General features: G+C 44.0%; 2 protein-coding genes across 4 annotated transcripts in view; one reads left to right on the forward strand and one right to left on the reverse strand.

The window, feature by feature from the left end:
- Window positions 1–5,379, forward strand: part of LOC110501005 (protein arginine N-methyltransferase 8-B) — a 21,094-nt gene extending 15,715 nt beyond the window's left edge. For both annotated transcript variants that reach the window (XM_090200910.1, XM_090200909.1), the window contains exons 8-10: window positions 575–725; window positions 2,264–2,385; window positions 4,603–5,379. In XM_090200910.1, the coding sequence (XP_090057036.1) occupies window positions 575–725; window positions 2,264–2,385; window positions 4,603–4,686 (357 nt within the window). In that variant the 3' untranslated portion in view covers window positions 4,687–5,379. The remainder of the gene's footprint in view (window positions 1–574; window positions 726–2,263; window positions 2,386–4,602) is intronic.
- Window positions 5,380–5,401: 22 nt separating this feature from the next.
- LOC110490597 (EF-hand calcium-binding domain-containing protein 4B) lies at window positions 5,402–22,269 on the reverse strand. 2 transcript variants are annotated; one of them, XM_036945012.2, is made up of 18 exons: window positions 21,964–22,269; window positions 19,537–20,355; window positions 18,098–18,209; window positions 17,489–17,681; window positions 16,594–16,740; window positions 11,416–11,506; window positions 11,109–11,204; window positions 10,383–10,570; window positions 10,135–10,206; window positions 9,990–10,038; window positions 9,756–9,829; window positions 8,706–9,246; window positions 8,164–8,302; window positions 7,626–7,707; window positions 7,331–7,445; window positions 7,107–7,208; window positions 6,473–6,549; window positions 5,402–6,247 (listed from the first exon to the last, which is right to left on the reverse strand). In XM_036945012.2, the coding sequence occupies exons 2-18, from the start codon at window positions 19,762–19,764 to the stop codon at window positions 6,160–6,162; spliced, it is 2,394 nt and encodes a 797-aa protein (XP_036800907.2). In that variant the 5' UTR covers window positions 19,765–20,355; window positions 21,964–22,269; the 3' UTR covers window positions 5,402–6,159. The 2 variants fall into 2 exon arrangements, with proteins under 2 accessions (XP_036800907.2, XP_036800906.2); XM_036945011.2 differs by having other exon boundaries at window positions 8,706–9,348; window positions 21,964–22,232.
- Window positions 22,270–22,377: the final 108 nt, after the last annotated feature.

The following is a 22,377-nucleotide window of genomic DNA, read 5'->3' on the forward strand; positions in this document are numbered from 1 at the left end:
ATTGAACAGATGAAGGAATTAATTAATAAAACAGATGATTGACTGACTGGATTGAATAAATGAATGAATAAATGAATGAATAAACAAATATATTGGGTGGAATTGAATGAAATAAAGAGTAGAACACAAACATGGAAGGAGAGGTTAGTCAGGTACAGGGTGTGGATTCCATTTCCAGGTACAAGCCTGAAGTGCTCTAGTGTGACAGAATACATTAGAGCTCCTGACACACAGGTTTCACTGACTGGGAAGAAAACACCGCAGAGAGGGGGGTAGGTGTGGGGGTGGGGGGGGGAGATAATAGATAATGGATAATAATAGATAATGAGGTTGAAGGGCAGAATGGAGCCAAAGACGTGTGTTTGAGAGATGTGCATTTGTGTATGTCTGACAGTGCTTTTATGTATGAGGGAGTGATAGATGTAAGGAGAGAGAGAGATTGAGAGGGATATGTTGAAATAGAGGAGAAAGGAGAAGTGTATGTGTGTGTGTGAGAGAGAGATGAGAGAGAGAGATATCTTTCTTCCGATGCATGTCACCCTGTACCATATTTCCCTTGTAACCTATGACCCAGGAAGTGGACATCTACACGGTGAAGCCTGAGGACCTGTCTTTCACCACGGCCTTCTGCCTGCAGATCCAGAGGAACGACTATGTCCACGCCATGGTCACCTACTTCAACATCGAGTTCACCAAGTGTCATAAGAAGACTGGCTTCTCTACCGGTTAGACCTCACCACACACATATGGGTTGTGTTCATTTGGCACCAAGAGTCAGAAAACAGACTGAAACAGGGAAGAACTACCTGAACTAGTCCAATAAGAAATACCTACTTTTGTTTTCCATTGCAAAAATGTTTTGCTACGGTGTGCACTAATGAACATACCCCACGATGTGACCACATTCAAGTACACTAAACGCTAGGTCCTTTGAAAATAGGTGTATGACAATATAAGTTACATGTCTTCCACACAAGCCACTTGTGTTGTTAAAAGGTCTGGAACCTGAAGCCACTAGAGATCTTTTACAGGGAGAGAACCACCATGTTCAGTTTCTGGGTCCTGTCCAGGTTATGCAACAATGGAAAGTTGTCATTTCAAACAGACATCAATCATTTTGTGTAAATCAGTCAATTGTAGCACTTGTACAAATAAGCCAGGGTGAAAAACTGTTCTCATACCTGTAGTTGTGGAGATTCTTGTCTTTGGCAATGATCCTTTGGTTTTGTTTGGAAGATTGTGGAAGCACAGCACATTTTTTGCATGTTAATTCATCACGGTTTTGACAAGGGGAGGGTGATATTATTGTGAGGTGTAGGTTTGAGGCTGATGATCAAAAGGTACTGCTAGACATAAAAGCATGTAATAGTAACATACTTTGCTGTTTCCTATAATGACAAGTTGACTTGGGTTCTCAGCTCTTGACCCCCTCTAGTGGTGTTAAGTGGAACAGCACCCCTCTCGTCCATCTCCCCCTTCCTCTCTTCTTCCCCTCCTGCTATTCCTCCCCCTCTCTTCCATCTCCCCCTCCTCCTCTCTTGTTCCCCTCCTCCTAATTCTCCCCCTCTCTTCCATCACCCCCTCTTCCTCTCTTCTTCCCCTCCTGCTATTCCTCCCCCTCTCTTCCATCTCCCCCTCTTCCTCTCTTCTTCCCCTCCTGCTATTCCTCCCCCTCTCTTCCATCTCCCCCTCTTCCTCTCTTCTTCCCCTCCTGCTATTCCTCCCCCTCTCTTCCATCTCCCCCTCCTCCTCTCTTGTTCCCCTCCTCCTATTCCTCCCCCTCTCTTCCATCTCCCCCTCCTCCTCTCTTGTTCCCCTCCTCCTATTCCTCCCCCTCTCTTCCATCTCCCCCTCCTCTCTTGTTCCCCTCCTCCTATTCCTCCCACTCTCTTCCATCTCCCCCTCCTCTCTTGTTCCCCTCCTCCTAATTCTCCCCCTCTCTTCCATCTCCCCCTCCTCTCTTGTTCCCCTCCTCCTATTCCTCCCCCTCTCTTCCATCTCCCCCTCCTCTCTTGTTCCCCTCCTCCTATTCCTCCCCCTCTCGTCCATCTCCCCCTTCCTCTCTTCTTCCCCTCCTGCTATTCCTCCCCCTCTCTTCCATCTCCCCCTCCTCTCTTGTTCCCCTCCTCCTATTTCTCCCCCTCTCTTCCATCTCCCCCTCCTCCTCTCTTGTTCCCCTCCTCCTATTCCTCCCCCTCTCTTCCATCTCCCCCTCCTCTCTTGTTCCCCTCCTCCTAATTCTCCCCCTCTCTCCCATGGCCAGCTCCTGACGCCGCCAGTACCCACTGGAAGCAGACAGTGTTTTACCTGGAGGACTACCTGACTGTGAGGAAGGGAGAGGAGATACTGGGCAGCATCGCAGTCAAGCCCAACGATAAGAACGTGGTGAGAATAGAGCTACGCTGTATTAGAACTGCAGCTCACTCCAGGCCAGCAGTGAATAAAATGCTGTTTAAAAAAATAATAATCTAGATGGGGTTTTTCTATAGATGTCAAGTCTTTAACATGATCAATGAATATGTCTTTCTAAGAGTGAAGCCCTACATGAGTATTAGCTCAGATGCCGCAAAACCGCCATCCTATTGCTGTACCACCCACTGACTTTAACTGTTAAAAACTCTACAAATGCATCCTCCCTTCTTCCCTTATTTGAAGTATTCACAGATTGGAGAGGGTTGGATTGGTGAAAGAGGTACGGTGGGAAACTTGCAGTCACTTATCCAACCTTATATACAGCTGTAGTTTACATACACTTAGGTTGGAGTCATTAAATCTCGATTTTCAACCACTCCACTCCACACATTTCTTGTTAACAAACTATAGTTTTGGCAAGTCTGTTAAGACATCTACTTTGTGCATGACACAAGTAATTTTTCCAACAATTGTTTACAGACAGATTATTTCACTCATAATTTACTGTATCACAATTCCAGTGGGTCAGAAGTTTACATACACTAAGTTGACTGTGCCTTTAAACAGCTTAGAAAATTCCAGAAAATTATGTCATGGCTTTAGAAGCTTCTGATAGGCTGATTGACATCATTTGAGTCAATTGGAGGTGTGCCTGTGGATGTATTTCAAGGTCTACCTTCAAACTCAGTGCCTCTTTGCTTGACATCATGGGAAAATCAAAAGAAATCAGCCAAGACCTCAGAAAAAAATTGGAGCCCTCCACAAGTCTGGTTCATCCTTGGGAGCAATTTCCAAACACCTGAAGGTACCATGTTCATCTGTACAAACAATAGTACGCAAGAATAAATACCATGGGACCACGCAGCCATCATACCGCTCAGGAAGGAGACGCGTTCTGTCTCCTAGAGATGAACGTACTTTGGTGCGAAAAGTGCAAATCAATCCCAGAACAACAGCAAAGGACCTTGTGAAGATGCTGGAGGAATCTTCACATAATAAAAGTATTTAAAAAAAATTAAAGTATCTATTTCCACAGTAAAACGAGTCCTATATCGACATAACCTGAAAGGCCGCTCAGCAAGGAAGAACCTACTGCTCCAAAACCGCCATAAAAAAGCCAGACTACGGTTTGCAACTGCACATGGGGACAAAGATCGTACTTTTTGGAGAAATGTCCTCCGGTCTGATGAAACAAAAATAGAACTGTTTGGCCATAATGACCATGGTTATGTTTGGAGGAAAAAGGGGGAAGCTTGCAAGCCGAAAAACACCATCCCAACCGTAAAGCACGGGGGTGGCAGCAAAATAGATGGCATCATGAGGATGGACAATTATGTGGATATATTGAAGCAACATCTCAAGACATCAGTCAGGAAGTTAAAACTTGGTTGCAAATGGGTCTTCCAAATGGACAATGACCCCAAGCATACTTCCAAAGTTGTGGCAAAATGGCTTAAGGACAACAAAGTCAAGGTATTGGAGTGGCCATCACAAAGCCCTGACCTCAATCCTATAGAATATTTGTGGGCAGAACTGAAAACTTGTGCGAGCAAGGAGGCCTACAAACCTGACTCAGTTACACCAGCTCTGTCAGGAGGAATGGGCCAAAATTCACCCAACTCATTGTGGGAAGCTTGTGTGACCCAAGTTAAACAATTTAAAGGCAATGCTTCCAAATACTAATTGAGTGTATGTAAACTTCTGACCCACTAGGAATGTGATAAAAGAAATAAAAGCTAAAATAAATAATTCTCTCTACTATTATTCTGACATTTCACATTCTTAAAATAAAATGGTGATCCTAACTTACCAAAAACAGGGATTTTTTTACTAGGATTAAATGTCAGGAATTGTGAAAAACTGAGTTTAAATGTATTTGGCTAAGGTGTATGTAAACTTCCAACTTCAACTGTAGGTCAGTGACTACTTTAAATGGAGGGAGGGAAGAAGGATGTCTTTTCAAAGCATTCAAAAGGGCTAAATATCCCTACTGTTGTGTCCATCTCAAATACCCTTTTCCCACTACTAAGCCAAGCCGTACTGTGCTGGCCTGGTTACACATCCGTAGTTACTGAAATTGTAGGAGGCCAATGCAAAAAGAAAATACCAGAGGCAGCACCTCTGGTTGGGGTCGACACGATACTGTCAAATGGTTATAGGTGGACTGAAGAGTCTTCTCTTGTATTACAGCGGGACCTGGAGTTCACCTTGGAGTTGGACTTTAAAGGACAGCTGTGTGATGCGGCCATTTCCCACGACTACAAGATGCGTTAGCTGACCAGCAAAGGGCGATATCCCCCTCCCTGAGAGGGAGGGCACAGGCTCTCCATCAGGCCCTCTTATTGGTCCGAGGGGGACACGATACGCATCTGATTGGATGACAGCGCTCCAGCACCTAAGTGATGTCATAAAAACAAGCCATTTCGAAGCAATAGCGCCATCATCTGCCACATTTTTAAAGCTGCCCTGAGAATGTAATATCCCTGATGAACTTGATTTGTTATTTTTTTCAGGTTGAGTTTCAGTGTTATCAGTACTAGAGCTAAAGGAGTTATAGGGATTTTAGATGCCAGTCCAGAGGCACTTTAAGGACAAACTCTGAGCATGTCTTTTATCAAGGAAAACAGACAGACTACACCTCTGTTTTACAGCTGTCTTTCAAAGTTCAACGAATGCAGAACCCTAAGAGTTTAACAGGAAAGTCATTCAGTGTTTGTTCAAGTTAGTTATATTTTGTTGGTATTCAGTACTGGTAAGTTATTTAGCATGTTTAGCTTTTTGTTCTTGGTTGATTTCAGGTATCATGATTTGATCATTTGAGATATTCAATTGCTAATGGAACGTGTTTAATGATAGAAACCTGTGAGAACTGTCTTGTCTTCCATTACCAGCTGGAAGTTATTTAGCCATTTTGATTTTGGGGTGTGGTGTAGGAGTGATGAACAAATAAAGAACATTTACTTAGAATTGTTGAGAAAGAATCAAATAATTAGATTTCACATCAGTATTTTAATCACATTTATGACAATCATTATTTTGTAACAGACTACCAACTTAATCAAGCTCTTATTTACATATCCATTCTGTGTTTTGATTAACAACATAATCACAACTAAAGAAAAACAGTCATTCTATAGATTGAAATGGTTGATCCACTTTTTAAATTGACCAAATATACCATTAGTTCTACAGTAGAACACATGTCTATTGCTCATAACAGTCAGGAGGTCCAAATAACAGAAAAAGGTTGTAATGTAGACTAGAGCTAAATCCACTAGGATCCAGCTCAACTGGGCTATTTGCCTTTAACAAAACAGGTACTGAAAGAAGGGCCGTCCTAATTTGAGATATTGATTAACAAATGTACACAAAGTTAGGATTTGGCTCCGAGAGCACAGAGAAAGAGTTAGATTGAAGAGTTCCTTCACTTGTTATCAGGAGTCTCTAGCCATTCCAAATGCTTTCTCTCTCTAGTCTGTCAGAGTGTCTTTACTTGTTATCAGGAGTCTCTAGCCATTCCAAATGCTCTCTCTCTCTCTAGTCTGTTAGAGTGTCTTTACTTGTTATCAGGAGTCTCTAGCCATTCCAAATGCTCTCTCTCTAGTCTGTCAGAGTGTCTTTACTTGTTATCAGGAGTCTCTAGCCATTCCAAATGCTCTCTCTCTAGTCTGTCAGAGTGTCTTTACTTGTTATCAGGAGTCTCTAGCCATTCCAAATGCTCTCTCTCTCTATTCTGTCAGAGTGTCTTCACTTGCAGCAGGCTTTCTTCTTGACGGGCAGGACCTCCAGTAAGACAAACGTGTCTCTCACCCGATCCTCCTGCTCTTTCAGCACTCTGGACACACAGATAGATGCATTGACATGTCACACACTGTCCCCAAATTGACTCTGGAGAAAGAAGGATGTATTTGGAGATGTGAGTTCATCTGAAAGGATTAGCATCCATACAAAATTCCTATTCTAATTGATCAGAGGGGGAGGTGGGAACATTAACATAGCTTATACCTGTCCAATTCATTCAGATCTGGATACCTAGGGGCTGTCCCTCTCCCTCCCTTACCTGGCCAGGTGGATCATGGCCTCTGTCACGTTGTAGCCGGTGTAAGCACTGACCTCATAGAATATCACACGGGTGTCCTACAGGGGAGAAGAGACTCAGGTCACTGGTTGTCACTTGGCTAATGTTGTAATATGTTCATTTGAGCCAAGTTGGAAAATAATCCTGCAGCAACAGGAAATGTTAATTATAATTAATGGACATTTTATTTTTTAGGGGTGCCAGCTACTGGCCCTCCAACACCACCTCCATTAGCATGTGGTCTCCCATCCAGGGACTGACCAGGACTGACCCTGCTTAGCTACAGAGGTAAGCTAGCAGTAGGATGCACGATGGTATGCTGCTGGCAAGTCAAACATTTTTATGTGGAAATTAAACTTTAGAAGATTTTTTTTATACCTTGAATGTGCTACAAGTTTACATTTCCTGCTGTGCAAGAAAATTCCTGCAACAGGATTGTCAAATTAAGATATGGCATCTGTAGAGGACCTACAGATGGCAATAGTGACAGCTATGCGAGGTCTCGTCCATATTTATAGACAGTGAACAGATTTCCCCCACTCTGTGTTGGTCGTTCAGTTCTTGAGATAAGTGTGCTATAGGATGATACTTATGAGTCCCTAAACGGAGAACTCACGTGGGCCAGAGTCTCTGCATCTTTAAGTGGTACCTCCCTCTCGGACGTCGCGTCCATCTTGTTGCCCAGGAGCAGGATGGGAATGCCCACTCCCGCAGCCTCCTGGGAAAACAGAGGTCAATCAAAGGTCAGGCGTCTGCTTAAAACGTTCAGATAAAAATAAACTGGAGAACAGACAATTATTTGTCATGTCCTGTCTGGCCAAAGGCCAAATGTGAGCTGACCTGGACGTTGATGAGCCAGGGTCGCACGGCCTTGAAGCTGTCCAGCAACGTGATGTCGTACATGACCACCACGCCGTCTGCCTTACGGAAGAACTGCTTGGTGATGCTGCGGTACCTGTAGCCAACACAGAGAACAGTTACAACTGGACAAAATGGAACCCTGTTTATTTTGCCAAAGTGCCAAATGCCAACCTGGACTATCATAAAGGCAAAAATAACACATCACATTCTTAGCTACTGTTATCTATTGGTGAGGTTTTGGCAATACTATTTTCACTGGTCCGTGGCCACTCACCTCTCCTGCCCGGCCGTGTCCCACAGCTGCATGGCTACCTGGGTGTTGTCCAACATTAGAGTCTTCACACTGTAGTCAATACCTGTCAGGAATAGCACTCAGACTGGTTATTAGGGTAAGAGAAATACACAGCAATAATATACCGTAGCATTACATCCTTTCATTAATGAACACTAGAGGGGGTAGTTGAGCTATTCATCAAGCTTCATGCTTCGGTAATTGTCTTTCACAGTCAAAGCGGTGAAATCAAACAAGCTGTCCTAGAATGGGGAACCAAGGGGATTCAGAGGAGAATCAAATGGATTCGATGTGACATAATCTGCGGTGGTACAATGTGTACCGGAGGTTCATAGACTGGGAGTGTGTCTTTACGAGTCCTTTCATGTGATGCTGCTTTGCCCTTCAATCTTCTGATAGTAACACACACACACACACACGTACATAAGAACGTGCGCACACACACGAGCGCTGCCACTGCATTAACACACAAAAGGTCCGCGACACCCATGGTACACAGTAATGTGTTGTCGGCTCTCACCCACAGTAGCGGGGCTGGAGGGGTGGAAGCGGCCGTCACAGAAGGTGCGCAGCAGGGAAGTCTTGCCCACACTGGAGTTGCCCACCAAAACCACCTTAAACAGGCGGTCTGGGGCAGGCACGGCCCTCTCCTTCACCCTCTGGAGGGATAGACAGAGAAAGAGGTCAACAGAATGATATTTTCAATTGATTGCATATTGAAGAGCTTTGGAAATGATGTTGATCACTTAGATGAAGGGTTTTAGTTCTGATGCTTAACACAATGACAATAGATTTGATCTTATATTTTACCTTTATTTAACTAGGCAAGTCAGTTAAGAACAAATTCTTATGTTCAATGATGGCCTAGGAACAGTGCGTTAACTGCCTGTTCAGGGGCAGAACGACAGATTTGTACCTTGTCAGCTCGGGGATTTGAACTTCCGGTTACTAGTCCAACGCTCTAACCACTAGGCTACCCTGCCGCCCCTGGGGTCAACTTCATTCTAACTCAGTAATTCCAAAGTGAATTAAAATACAATACATGAATAGAGATTTGCTCACATTTTGGGTCTCCTTGCCGATGGGCTGTCCTCGAGGTGACGAGGGGATATTTCTCATTCTGCTAAAACTACCTTGGTGTTTGAAGGGGGACACTGTCGTGACCGGGACAGGGAGAGGAACAGGGGCGAAGAAGATACTTCTCTCCAGATCTTCCTTCCCTTGCTCCTCTTCCTCCTCCTCGTCTTCCTCACTGAGCTGGTGCAGCAGGGGCTGGGGCCCTCCATGAAGCAGGTGGGGGAGGTGGTCCTCCTCGATGGAGATAACCCGACGGAGAGGCCACCCATCTGGGGGACCGTCCAGCCCATCGCCCCCAACCTCCGGCTTACTCTGGTACTCTGTATGCCTGTCCCTTTCGTTCTGGGTGGGGGCGAGGGTCTTCTCTGACTCGAACTTGGAGAGCCTCTCCTTCACCCTCACCCCCTGCGCCTCCACCTCAACCACTTGGGTTGGAGACGAGGTGTTGGAGTCGTGGTAGCCGTTGGCCAGGCCGTAGTTGGTTTTCGGTGAACGTGGTGGACAAGCGGTGTCAACATCGTCCTCGCTAGATGAGGAGGGGGAGGAGACAAAAGAGATTTGAAGGTGTTCTACTGGCAGCGCATCAAGGAACCCATAGGAACCCCCATTGTGGCTGAGGAGTGAGGCTCTTTGGAGACAAGAGGAAGAAACAGAGGATATCGGATCAAAAAAAATAGTTTCTGAGTCCCATGTTGCCAAGGCACTTTCACGTTAGTCTCTCGTTACCGAGCATTATCATTAAATGGTAACTCAAAATGGTTCTGGGTGCTGCCATTACTGTCAAGAGCAGCGCAAAAGTCACTACATTTAAAATATATTGTTAGTATATTATATTGCAAATACACTGTAAAATACCTTACATTAAATTGACTAATTTGGTGCCTTGGCCTCAAAAACACATTTTTTGATTGCACATCCTGTTTCTCCTCTTTAATCCAATGTTGATTTAAATCCCGTTACGGACGGACATAAAATCAGTTTCCTTTCAAGACTGGTTAATTATGTTCAGGGCACTTCTAAAGGAAATTACCTCACCTTTTAACCGGCTGCTGGCTGGTGTCCGCAAACAGATTGGCTCTCTGCTTCTGTTTGAGGGACTTCCTGGGGTTCTGTAGAGCAAAGAGAACACAACAGAATATAATAGAAACATTTTTGTTGTTGTCAATGTCCATATAATGTGGAAATAAATGTTCCTTTGGCTTGAATATGTCTTATCATTCAATATCGCCTCAAAGGTAACAGTCAAAATATCATGAGTCGAGAACTCACCACAGCACAGTATATGTCTCGCTCATCTTTTAAATGTTTGTTCATCTCTCTGGATAGATATTGCAAGGAGGACAAAAACAATAAGTAACATGCATACTGTGTGTGTGTGTGTGTGTGTGTGTGTGTGTGTGTGTGTGTAACTTACCTGAGAAGGTCTAGTTGTTTCATCAGGCTCTGTTTCTCTCTCTGTAGTCCCTCAGTGACTCGATACATTTCCCTGAGCAGAGAGAGAGTCACCAAAGCTCACTGAACCACACCTGGACAGTAATCTAGTGAATGTTAGCTGTACTAGGAGTGACATGCCATAGCCACTGATGGAACGTTTGTGTGATGCCTAGGTGAGTGAGTGTGTTTGGTCATTACATCTAGTGGTAATATTAACTATTAACCCACATCTCTCTCTCCTGGTGCAGGCGGGAAGCCTGGTCCTGCAGCATGGTCAGTTGTTCCTGGGCCAAGGACAGTTCCTGACAGGTGCTCTCCAGCTCTCTGCTCAGTTCCTCGTTGGTCATCTTCAGCTTGACATTCTCCACCCGGCTCTCCTGCTGCTCACTGCTCAGGTCGCGACACTGGAGATCCAACTGGGGGGGGGTCAAAGGGTAATATTGTTAGGGAGACATGTATTCTATTATAATCACAGCTTCTTTGTCTTTTACTTTGCTTTATCTGCACCGAAAATCAAGAAGGGGGATTAGCCCCGCAGGAGACCAGAGGTGGCCAACCTTCCCCCTGGAGAGTTACAGGAGCCCCGAATGGTATCATTTCTGGAATGTTCCAACAGGAATCTGTACAAGTACAAGGTTGCCAACAAATAACGCATACAAAAGTAACATGATCTATTCACCTAGCTAACTAGCTGTCCAAAAGGCATCAACTCACCATGTAGCTTATTCTTAATGTTTGTCCATAGACGACCAGAGTGAGGACAGACATTATCAGGAATAAACATGGGGAGTGAAAACTGAATGAAATAGCCCCCTCCCTACCCGGTATCTTATTCTGCTGCTATACAACTTTGTGTGCGTTGTTTGTTGGCAACCTTGTTATTTACTACATTTTTGGAACAGATTCCTGTTGGAACGTTCCACAAATTATAGAGGAGGCACCTCAGTCACTCACCCTCCTCTGTTTCTGGAAGAGCTGCTCCAGCTCTCTCTCCTTACTGGACAGCTGGTGCTCCAGGTCGTGACTACGAGACTGGAGACGCTCCGAGTCCTGGAGGAGAGACGGGGACAGCACATTAGGATAGGAGAAATTAAACAGAAATACAGTGCAACACAACCTTGTTGAGTCCATTGGGTGACTTGTTCAAGGGTATATAGAAGGTAGGGATCCAGCAGGTGTCTAGAGTTTGGTGTTAAGAGACACAGTCCAGGTCTGGGAAAGGGTCTCAAGTCATTTAAACTAACTAATCAACCATATGTACCTGGAGGAGCAGCCGGTCCTTCTCGCTTTTCATTTGTTGCTCCATTTCTTCATACAGACCGCGGATCTCACTGTCGTGTGTGGCTTCTTTCCTGCATGTATGGGGGAGAATGGATTTAATTCATCTAGATTTAATAACAACTAAATAACTACTTAACCAGATGCTGTTTACAAGTGGCAGGTTTGAGAGTGATTATGGGTCATTCTGTTTATGTCATAGCCTCACAGGTGTGACTAATTGCCAATGTTAATTCATCAAGCCTTCTCATTGGACAACTGACTAATTAACAGAACAGTTGGCATGTATGTAAACCCTGTTTCTCTTTTAGGCGGCCGCCCATGGGAGGTGATGCAGTCCAGAGGTATGGTGGCTCCTGGGAGTAATGGAGGGAAGAAAAATGGATGTGTGCCTCCCGCCTGTGATTTGTGAATGTGTTAGTGGGCCAGAGATGAGCCACGCTGAAAAGGTGAACTTGTGAAACCGTTCCTTCATTTCTTTAATGTTTGAACATGTATTTTTGTTGTCTGTTTCTACTTCACTCTGCCTGCTCAACCCAGAGCCAAAGAACTGGTCACATTACGTTAGTCTACTGCATTGCTTTTCCATCTGTAGCTACACAGACTGGTACATGCACGTACCAGCACACGGTCTGTGTAGATACAGATGGAAAAGCACTGCTCTTGGAATTTTGCATTCCTTTAACATTCCACCACCTTATTAAGCAACCAATTAGTGAGAGGACTGAAGTTGTCTGAAGTGGTACCACACAGTACCATGAGAACAATGCATTAGTATTACCTAACACAACGGGGACCACAGCCATACAAATACCTAGCCAGCTAGTCATTGTCTATCATCAAAGGTAGTATAGTGTACATTGTTTCAGGGGAGAAAAATACATTCTCATCTCTGTCTACATGACAGCCAATTCCTCAGGCTTGCAATCAATGTTCCTTTTTGAGAATATGATCTCTGAGCTTAGCGGTCTATTGAAAGGGATAATTGGGGCATTATGGTAAACCCACATAGAGCTCTGTGTCTACAGGCAGAAACAAAGGCTAGCTTTTTCAAACAGAAATTTGCATCCTGTAGCACAAACTCAAAAGTTCTGGGACACAAGTCCATGGAGAATACGAGAACCTCCTCCCAGCTGCCCACTGTACTGAGGCTAGGAAACTCTGTCACCACCGATAAATCTAAGAGAATTGATCATTTCAATAAGCATTTTAACACAGCTGGCCATGCTTTCCACCTGGCTACCCCTATCCCAGTCAACTGCCCTGCACCCCCCACAGCAACTCGCCCAAGCCTCCCCATTTCTCCTCCACCCAAATCCAGATAGCTGATGTTCTGAAAGAGCTGCAAAATCTGGACCCCTACAAATCAGCCGGGCTAGAGAATCTGGCCCTGTGGAACTTGGTACTGAACTTCCTGACAGGCTGCCCCCAAGTAGTAAGGGTAGGTAACATCTCCACCCCGCTGATCCTCAACACTGGGGCCCCACAAGGGTGTGTTCTTAGCCCTCTCCTGTACTCCCTGTTCACCCACGACTACGTGGCTATGCACACCTCCAACTCAATCATCAAGTTTGCAGACGACACTACAGTGTTAGGCGTGATTACCAACAACGACGAGACGGCCTACAGGGAGGAGGTGAGGGCCCTCGGAGTGTGGTGTCAGGATAATAACCTCACACTCAATGTCAACAAAACAAAGGAGATTATCGTGGACTTCAGGAAACAGCAGAGGGACCACCCCCCTTTCCACATCGAAGGGACAGTAGTGGAGAGGGTAGTAAGTTTCAAGTTCCTCAGCGTACACATCACAGACAAACTGAAATGGTCCACCCACACAGACAGCGTGGTGAAGAAGGCACAGCAGCGCCTCTTCAACCTCAGGAGGCTGAAGAAATTCGGCTTTACACCAAAAAACAAACTTTTGCAGATGAACAATCGAGAGCATCCTGTCGGGCTGTATCACCGCCTGGTACGGCAACTGCTCCGCCCACAACTGTAAGGCTCTCCAGAGGGTAGTGAGGTCTGCACAACGCATCGCCGGGGGCAAACTACCTGCCCTCCAGGACACCGACACCACCCGATGTCACAGGAAGGCCAAAAAGATCAAGGACCTCAACCACCTGAGCCACTGCCTGTTCACCCCGCTATCATCCAGAAGGCGAGGTCAGTACAGGTGCATCAAAGCAGGGACCGAGAGACTGAAAAACAGCTTCTATCTCAAGGCCATCAGACTGTTAAACAGCCACCACTAACATGGAGTGGCTGCTGCCAACATACTGACTCATCTCTATTCACTTTAATAATGGAAAAATGTATGTAATAAATGTATCACTAGCCACTTTAAACAATGCCACTTTATATAATGTTTACATACCCTACATTACTCATCTCATATGTATATACTGTACTCTATACCATCTACTGCATCTTGCATATGCTGTTCGGCCATCACTCATTTTTATGTACATCTTTTTCATTCCTTTACACTTGTGTGTATAAGGTAGTTGTTGTGAAATTGTTAGGTTAGATTACTTGTTAGATATTACTGCATGGTCAGAACTAGAAGCACAAGCATTTCGCTACACTCGCATTAACATCTGCTAACCATGTGTATGTGACAAATAAAATGTGATTTGATTTGACCCTCTCTTTCTAAAATGATCTGCCGAAATTGTTGCAACCCCTATTACTAGCCTGTTCAACCTCTCGTTCATATCGTCTGAGATTCCCAAAGATTGGAAAGCTGCCGCGGTCATCCCCCTCTTCAAAGGGGGAGACACTCTAGACCCAAACTGCTACAGACCTATATCAATCCTACCCTGCCTTTCTAAGGTCTTCGAAAGCCAAGTTAACAAACAGCTCACCGACCATTTCGAATCCCACCATCGAATCCCATATTCTCCGCTATGCAATCTGGCTTCCGAGATGGTCATGGGTGCACTCCAGCCACGCTCAAGGTCATAAATGATATAACTGCCATCAATAAGAGACAATACTGTGCAGCCGTATTCATCGACCTGGCCAAGGCTTTCAATCACCACATTCTTATCGGCAGACTCAACAGACATGGTTTCTCAAATGACTGCCTCGCCTGGTTCACCAACTACTTCCCTGATAGAGTTCAGTGTGTCAAATCGGAGGTCCTGTTGTCTGGACCTCTGGCAATCTCTATGGGGGTGCCACAGGGTTCAATTCTCGGGCCGACTCTTCTCTGTATACATCAATGATGTCGCTCTTGCTGCTGATGATTCTCTGATCCACCTCTACGCAGATGACACCATTCTGTATACTTCTGGCCCTTCTTTGGACACTGTGCTAACTAACCTCCAGACGAGCTTCTATGCCATACAACACTCCTTCCGTGGCCTCAAACTGCTCTTAAATGCAAGTAAAACTAAATGCATGCTCTTCAAAAGATCGCTGCCCACAACTGCCTGCCCGTCCAGCATCACTCCTCTGGACGGTTATGACCTAGAATGTGGACAACTACAAATACCTAGGTGTCTGGTTAGACTGTAAACTCTCCTTCCAGACCCACATTAAGCATCTCCAATCCAGAATTAAATCTAGAATCGGCTTCCTAATTTGCAAGAAAGCATCCTTTGCTCATGCTGCCAAACATACCCTCGTAAAACTGACTATCCTACCAATCCTCGACTTTGGCGATGTCATTTACAAAATAGCCTCCAACACTTTACTCAACAAATTGGATGCAGTCTATCACAGTGCCATCGGTTTTGTCACCAAAGCCCCATATACTACCCACAACTGCGACCTGTATGCTCTCGTTGGCTTGCCTTCCCTTCATACTCGTGGCCCTCGCTTCATACTCGTCACCAAACCCACTGGCTCCAGGTCATCTACAAGTCTTTACTAGGTAAAGCCCTGCCTTATCTCAGTTCACTGGTCACCATAGCAGCACCCACCCGCAGCACGCGCTCCAGCAGGTATATCTCACTGGTCACCCCCAAAGCCAATTCCTTCTTTGGCCGCCTGTCCTTCCAGTTCTCTGCTGCCAATGACTGGAACGAACTGCAAAAATCACTGAAGCTGGACACTCTTATCTCCCTCACTAACTTCAAGCACCAGCTGTCAGAGCAGCTCACAGACCATTGCCCCTGTAAATAGCCCATCTGTAAATAGCCCATCCAACTACCTCAACCCATACGGTATTTATTTGCTCCTTTGCACCCCAGTATCTCTACTTGCACATTCATCTTCTGCACATCTACCACTCCAGTGTTTAATTGCTACATCATAATTTCCTCACCACTATGGCCTATTTTATTGCCTTACCTCTCTTTTCTTACCTCATTTGCACACACTGTATATATACTTTTTATATTGTGTTATTGACTGTATGTTTGTTAATTCCATGTGTAAATCTGTGTTGTTGTTTGTGTCGAACTGCTTTGCTTTATCTTGGCCAGGTCGCAGTTGTAAATGAGAACTTGTTCTCAACTAGTCTACCTGGTTAAATAAAGGTGAAATATATATTTTTAAATATGAAAAAAAAACTGGTTCAACGAGTAATATGGAATTTATGTCTGGAGTAGTTGACTTGATAGAACCTCGCTGCATTCATTCACTGAAGGCCTGTATCAACCTTTTGAAGCTATTAACTACTCAGTGCTTTCAACTTGCATGTAAAAGGACTACTTTCAATGGGATAGAATCCTGAATCAAACGTTATTTGTTCTACAATCTGGTACACAAACAGACCTCTATAGCAAAATAGACCATAGATCTATCACATGGGTTGGAACTGAACAAGCTATTGTCAGTTCTATGAATCAATGACTGCTGTTTGAACTGAATAATTACACTCTGATGAGCTGCAACCGAGAAGCCGAAGACATACTGGCCGTGCCTTTACAAAGCTGCAAGCTGTTAGTATTGTGGTTTAAATGGCTGTGGTTTCAGTCCACTAAACAGTCACAGTGAAGATATCACACATAATGATCACATAATCATGCCTAAATGCCAAAGGGACAGTTTCTCAGACACAGATCAAGTTTTGTCCTGGACTAAAAAGCACTTTCCAAAGAGATTCTCCCTTGGAAATGCTTTGTAGTCTGGGACTAGGCTTAATCTGTGTCCGGTAAACTGGCCCAGGGAGTAGCAGTGACAACAAAGAGAGGAGGTACTTGTGGTCTCCAACCTCTGGAGGGCGCTCTCCATCTCCCTCCTCTCCTCTTTGGCCTCTTTGATCTGGAAGGTGACTCTGGCCAGGAATTCCTCAAAGTTCGACAGGAGGTGAGGCTCGTCCCTCCTCAGCTGGGCCCACAAGCTGCGCACCTCGCCTGGACTGGAGGGGGGGGGGAGTGGAAACAGACAGACAGAGGGTAAGAGTTCTGATAAAATTACAGGGACCAGTCACATTCAACTTACTGGTTGACCTCCACTATATCAGAAACCATTGGAATCACTGTAAAGACACAGGGGTCCAAAAGTGTAGAGGGGTGGTGCCCAAACAGTTCTGTACACCATGAACCAGCTAAAGCCATGACGGGCAAGTTGAAAGTTCAACCCCACACTTTCAGTGCCCAAACAGTTCTGTACACCATGAACCAGCTAAAGCCATGACGGGCAAGTTGAAAGTTCAACCCCACACTTTCAGTGCCAAACAGTTCTGTACACCATGAACCAGCTAAAGCCATGACGGGCAAGTTGAAAGTTCAACCCCACACTTTCAGTGCCCAAACAGTTCTGTACACCATGAACCAGCTAAAGCCATGACGGGCAAGTTGAAAGTTCAACCCCACACTTTCAGTGCCCAAACAGTTCTGTACACCATGAACCAGCTAAAGCCATGACGGGCAAGTTGAAAGTTCAACCCCACACTTTCAGTGCCAAACAGTTCTGTACACCATGAACCAGCTAAAGCCATGACGGGCAAGTTGAAAGTTCAACCCCACACTTTCCAAGATGAGGCAACAACCCCAAACAAAGATATTTGGGGAATACATATAAGGTGCAATATTGTAATGTTGCATATGTAATATTGTATAGTAATAAAGTAAGTAATAATGTGAGGTGTGGTTAACTCCACCCACTCCTGGAACACGTTGCTGGCCCCTAGGCTCTCCAGCAGCATACAGAAGTGACTCTCCTCCTCATCCTCCCACCCTCCAGTCAACCTCTCATCCCATTGACTCTGGTACAGGGCTTCTGAGGGCTTCCTAGAAGTGGGGAGGGCGGGTGCTGCGTCCTCGGCTACAGAGATCCTCCGGCTGTGCAGGAACTGACCTGGGGACAGAGCAGGAAGCATAAGCATCACCAGCAAGATGTCGTAACATCAGTTTGAATTACAAATCAGGGGGTGTTTCAATTTTGAAAGTGCCCTGCACTCACAATTATCAAGTTTCTGATGGTTGTGAAAAGAGAACTCAAGTTTAAGTTTAAGTTTAAGTGCATTTTATACAGAGTACAACCTATCCTTACCTGGGTGAGCATCTACTCCCTGCCAGCTAGGAGATAAATTAATCTATACCTTATCTTTGTCACGTTTGAATGTGGTCCCTCACTCCATTGATCTCAAAACATAAGTTATTGAACCAAGAGTAAACCATGAGACATACAGCAGATTGTCCCTTGGGGATGAATAAAGTCATATTTAATTGAAATTGAATGTAGGGAGATAAATAGAAAAATAGGGAACTCACTGAATCCTGATGAGAACACTTCGAGGGTGAGGTAGCCGTTCTGGTCAGTGTTCAAGGAGTCAAAGACATTCTCCAGTTCTTCAGCAGTGAGGGGTAGTTCTCTGTGAAGCCTCTGTGGAACACAGACACGCACGCACGCACACACACACACACACACACACACACACACACACACACACACACACACACATGCACAAACACAAGAAATAGATTGTTTCTTCTGCTAAGAGATGTAACACAACACAAGCCCAACAGTCCTCTCCTGCTTCACTCCAAAGAGAAAGATATTCAAGTCAGTAGCATTGGATGTGCGTCTACTACAGCTGTAATATCTGTCACCCTGGACCTTGTCCTGCCTCTCTGAATAGAAATGTGTCAAGGAAAGCACGTGAAAGAAAGCCATTGAATAGAAAATGGGAGTGATTAACTGAGTTTACACCATTATTGTAGATTTCATATTGTCAGTGCCAGTGGTGTGGTCAACGCTAGACCTGATTGCAAAAAGGGACGGGAGAATATTGGCACGGAAGGTATAGGCCATATGATTGTATTCATGAATAGGCAATTAATTACATGTTACATTATCCTTAGATAATGCACACGTCAACATCACCATTTTCCAGGTGATTCTTCTGTTAGCCTTTTTAAGCATTTTCTACGAACTATATAAATGTACAAATGTACTATCCCCTCTAAGCCCGGACAACAACAAAAGCCGTCTCTTGTTCATTTCAAAACAGCGCTTGAGTGAAATACAAAAATGATGTGTGTAAGTGTGTGCATGCACGTGTTTCTGATGGAAATCCATCCAGTGTTCCTGGACACAGTGATCAAAGGTGCCGTACTATTGAGTGGCTGCTTCAGTGAGCAGGTGGAGAGGTTCTCGATATGAAAACCTCTGAATGGTCAATGAGGTAGAGAACCATAGCACAAAGCACCTCCTGCATATCACACTGCCCTCTGGTTATGTCATGGTTGTGAGAGACAGCATAATTTGTGTGTGTGTGTGTGTGTGTGTGTGTGTGTGTGTGCCTTAACCCTTGAAATGAACTTGTTTGTTTGTTTAGTTTTGATTTACATTGGTCAACTAATGTGAATTCAACAAAAAATGTCACTATGTCATTGAATTAAGGTTAAAGGTTAGGTGAAAAAAATATGAAATTCCCTTTGATGACTTTTTTCAAATCCAATTATTTTCCCACATTGATTCAACGTCATCAAATTAAATGTTTTGGTTGAAATGACGTGGAAACAACGTTGATTCGATCAGTTTTTGCCCAGTGGGTTTTGACATAATTCCCATAATTGTCCCTCTGTCAAAACGATTATCTAAGCATGGCTGCATCAATGGGGTAGACATCTATGTCCATAACATCTAAGTTTCTAACAAGTGTAAAACTGAGGCAAAACAAGCCCCCCCCATCGCCCCCTCCTCAAACCCTCATATCGGTGCGTGTGATGAAGCCTTTGCCCTCCACATCGCAGGTCTGGAAGAATTCCTTGGTCTTATCCAGCATGGCGATGCTTCCCCAGTCAGAACCCCTCCTGTCTGAACTCTTCCTCATGGGGACAGCTCCTCCTCTGCCCTTGGCCTCAGACTCTTCCATGTCACTAGATATACTTCTGCAGAGTATTCTGGTGGCTCTGAACAAGGTAGAATCAGACATGGCTGTCTCACTCCTCGGCCTGGCCGGTTGGGGTCATGGTGAGCGATGAGACCAGGCACCACAAGTCAGTAGTGATGAGGCCACAGAGACTAAGAGTTTTCATATCTCAGTAAATGGTCTGTCTAGGAGTTTTCATACCTCAGTAAATGGTATGTCTATGAGTTTTCATATCTCAGTAAATGGTCTGTCTAGGAGTTTTCATATCTCAGTAAATGGTCTGTCTAGGAGTTTTCATATCTCAGTAAATGGTCTGTCTAGGAGTTTTCATACCTCAGTAAATGGTATGTCTATGAGTTTTCATATCTCAGTAAATGGTCTGTCTAGGAGTTTTCATACCTCAGTAAATGGTCTGTCTAGGAGTTTTCATATCTCAGTAAATGGTCTGTCTAGGAGTTTTCATGCCTCAGTAAATGGTCTGTCTAGGAGTTTTCATATCTCAGTAAATGATATGTCTATGAGTTTTCATATCTCAGTAAATGGTCTGTCTAGGAGTTTTCATATCTCAGTAAATGGTCTGTCTAGGAGTTTTCATATCTCAGTAAATGGTCTGTCTAGGAGTTTTCATATCTCAGTAAATGGTCTGTCTTGTTCCTGGGAAGAATAAAAAGGAAAGACATTAGAATATAACCTTAGATCTGTTTGAAAAGTGGGTACATGAAGACCATGATGATTACAGAGAGCATCACAACGTAATGTTTTCTTTTTAGATTTATACGTTCTCATAACTCATTGTTTGGCTGCATTTAAACAGGCAGCCCAATTTTTATATTTTTTCCACTAATTGTTTTTTCGACCAATCACATCAGATCTTTTCGCATCAGATCTTTTTCAGAGCTGATCTGAATTGTCATAAATATCAGAATCGGTCTGCCTGTCTAAAAGCAGCTTTTGAGATGTGTGTCATGTTGGTAGTGTGTTGTAGGCTAGTAATGCATGAAAGCAGAACTCTTTCTGTGATGTAAGTCTCTTATCTGTGTGAAAGATGACAGGAAAGGAGATAGTTGTTACTCAATAGTAACACTATGAGAAAAGTTTGGTCTTGAACCACGTGTCAGCAGTCCTTTAGGTATAAATTCCCTTTTTCATAAGCTGAGACTTTCCTCCTAGCTAACATGCTGGGAAGTATGTAAACATAACAGCTTATCTTAATACCGAAGCACACAATCCTCACAACTATGTTAATTCCTGCATACCATAGACTACAGTCTAGACATTGTGAATAAAAACCACTCAATGAAATTCTCTTCAGGTTTGGGAACACTGAATGTTAGCAGTCGGTAGGCTGCCTGTATCTTCTAAACACAGAAGCATTACAGTCTGTGCTCTAGAGAGTAACATCCTTGAGCTGCTATCAGTCTATTGCTAATCTGCACCCTGAGCTGCTATGTTTTTCACTACATTGTAAAGCAGGGCTACAGTTAACCACAACAAATTGGGGGGGAGGAAGTGGTTATAGCGGATAGGGCTTCTGTGGAAATGGTGAACGTTAGGTGTGGGTGACAGCATCATGGGCTTCAAATCAAGACCGATCAGCCTTGAACTCATGAGGTCTGTACAGTAGCAGTTTTAGTTGAGGTAGAAAAAGAACATGACATGCTATGTAGGTGTTGACTAATGTGGGTAACATTATTCACAAATGAATACATACCATACAAAATGGAGTGTCTCTGATTTACATACAGAATAATACGAAATGCTCTGAAACCGGGTTGGTAGCTGATAGCCTATCATATTACAAAACACTGTATTCCACTTTGGGACCAGGATGTCCATCTGCCTTTTACTCATCTAGCCAGAACAAGAAAGAATGTAGTATCCCATTTAGAAGGAAATGTCAGTTTGGTTAGTTCTCATTAGAAGGAGAATATCCAACATAAATGGCAACAGTAGGATTTTTGCTTTATTTAACCTTTGTTTAATTAGGCATTAATTATGTATAAAACCTTCAGAATCTAAAAAAGAAAACAATACTATAATTTGTGCAAGATGTTTGTTGTCCTTTCTGACAAAAATCGAAACTAGTGTGTGCTTGTCACCATGTATACCATTTTTAAACCGATGGGTGTGAAAATATGTAACATTTCTTACGTCTACATGAGCCATAAAAATGTTCACATAGGCAAGTTCATGCATTCTATATTGAGTAAAATAAGCAATCAAAATTATCGGATAAGCAAAAGAAAAACACTAATAACTTACCTTTTTATATCCAAAAGATTAAGATATTAGCCCTGAAACTTTCAACGTGGACCAAAATACAGAAAGCGATGATCGCACTTCCTATTTAGGAAGTTCTTGCCTCTCAAACGACGCTTTGAAAAGTAATTCGCATACCATGTGATGTCATGGGGCAGTCGCCTGAGGGGATTTAGGGTTCGAGTTCTCACTAATAATCACCACTTAGGGTAGACAGAGCTCCAGTTAAATATCAACATGCAACAGGTAATTAGTACTATTAGAATGACAGCGACAGTGGAAGGGCAGCATGGACAACAAAAGACTTGTGCGCTACACATAATCTGTAACTATGACAACGCCTGGGCAAGGAGGTACACGGTGCCGTCCAAAGGGTGTCCAGGGCACGGTCTCTATTTTGTCCCGCTACAAATTAAA

Source organism: Oncorhynchus mykiss, chromosome 15 (assembly GCF_057628025.1).
Source record: "Oncorhynchus mykiss isolate SJ-2025 chromosome 15, ASM5762802v1, whole genome shotgun sequence".
Lineage (NCBI taxonomy): Eukaryota > Metazoa > Chordata > Actinopteri > Salmoniformes > Salmonidae > Oncorhynchus > Oncorhynchus mykiss.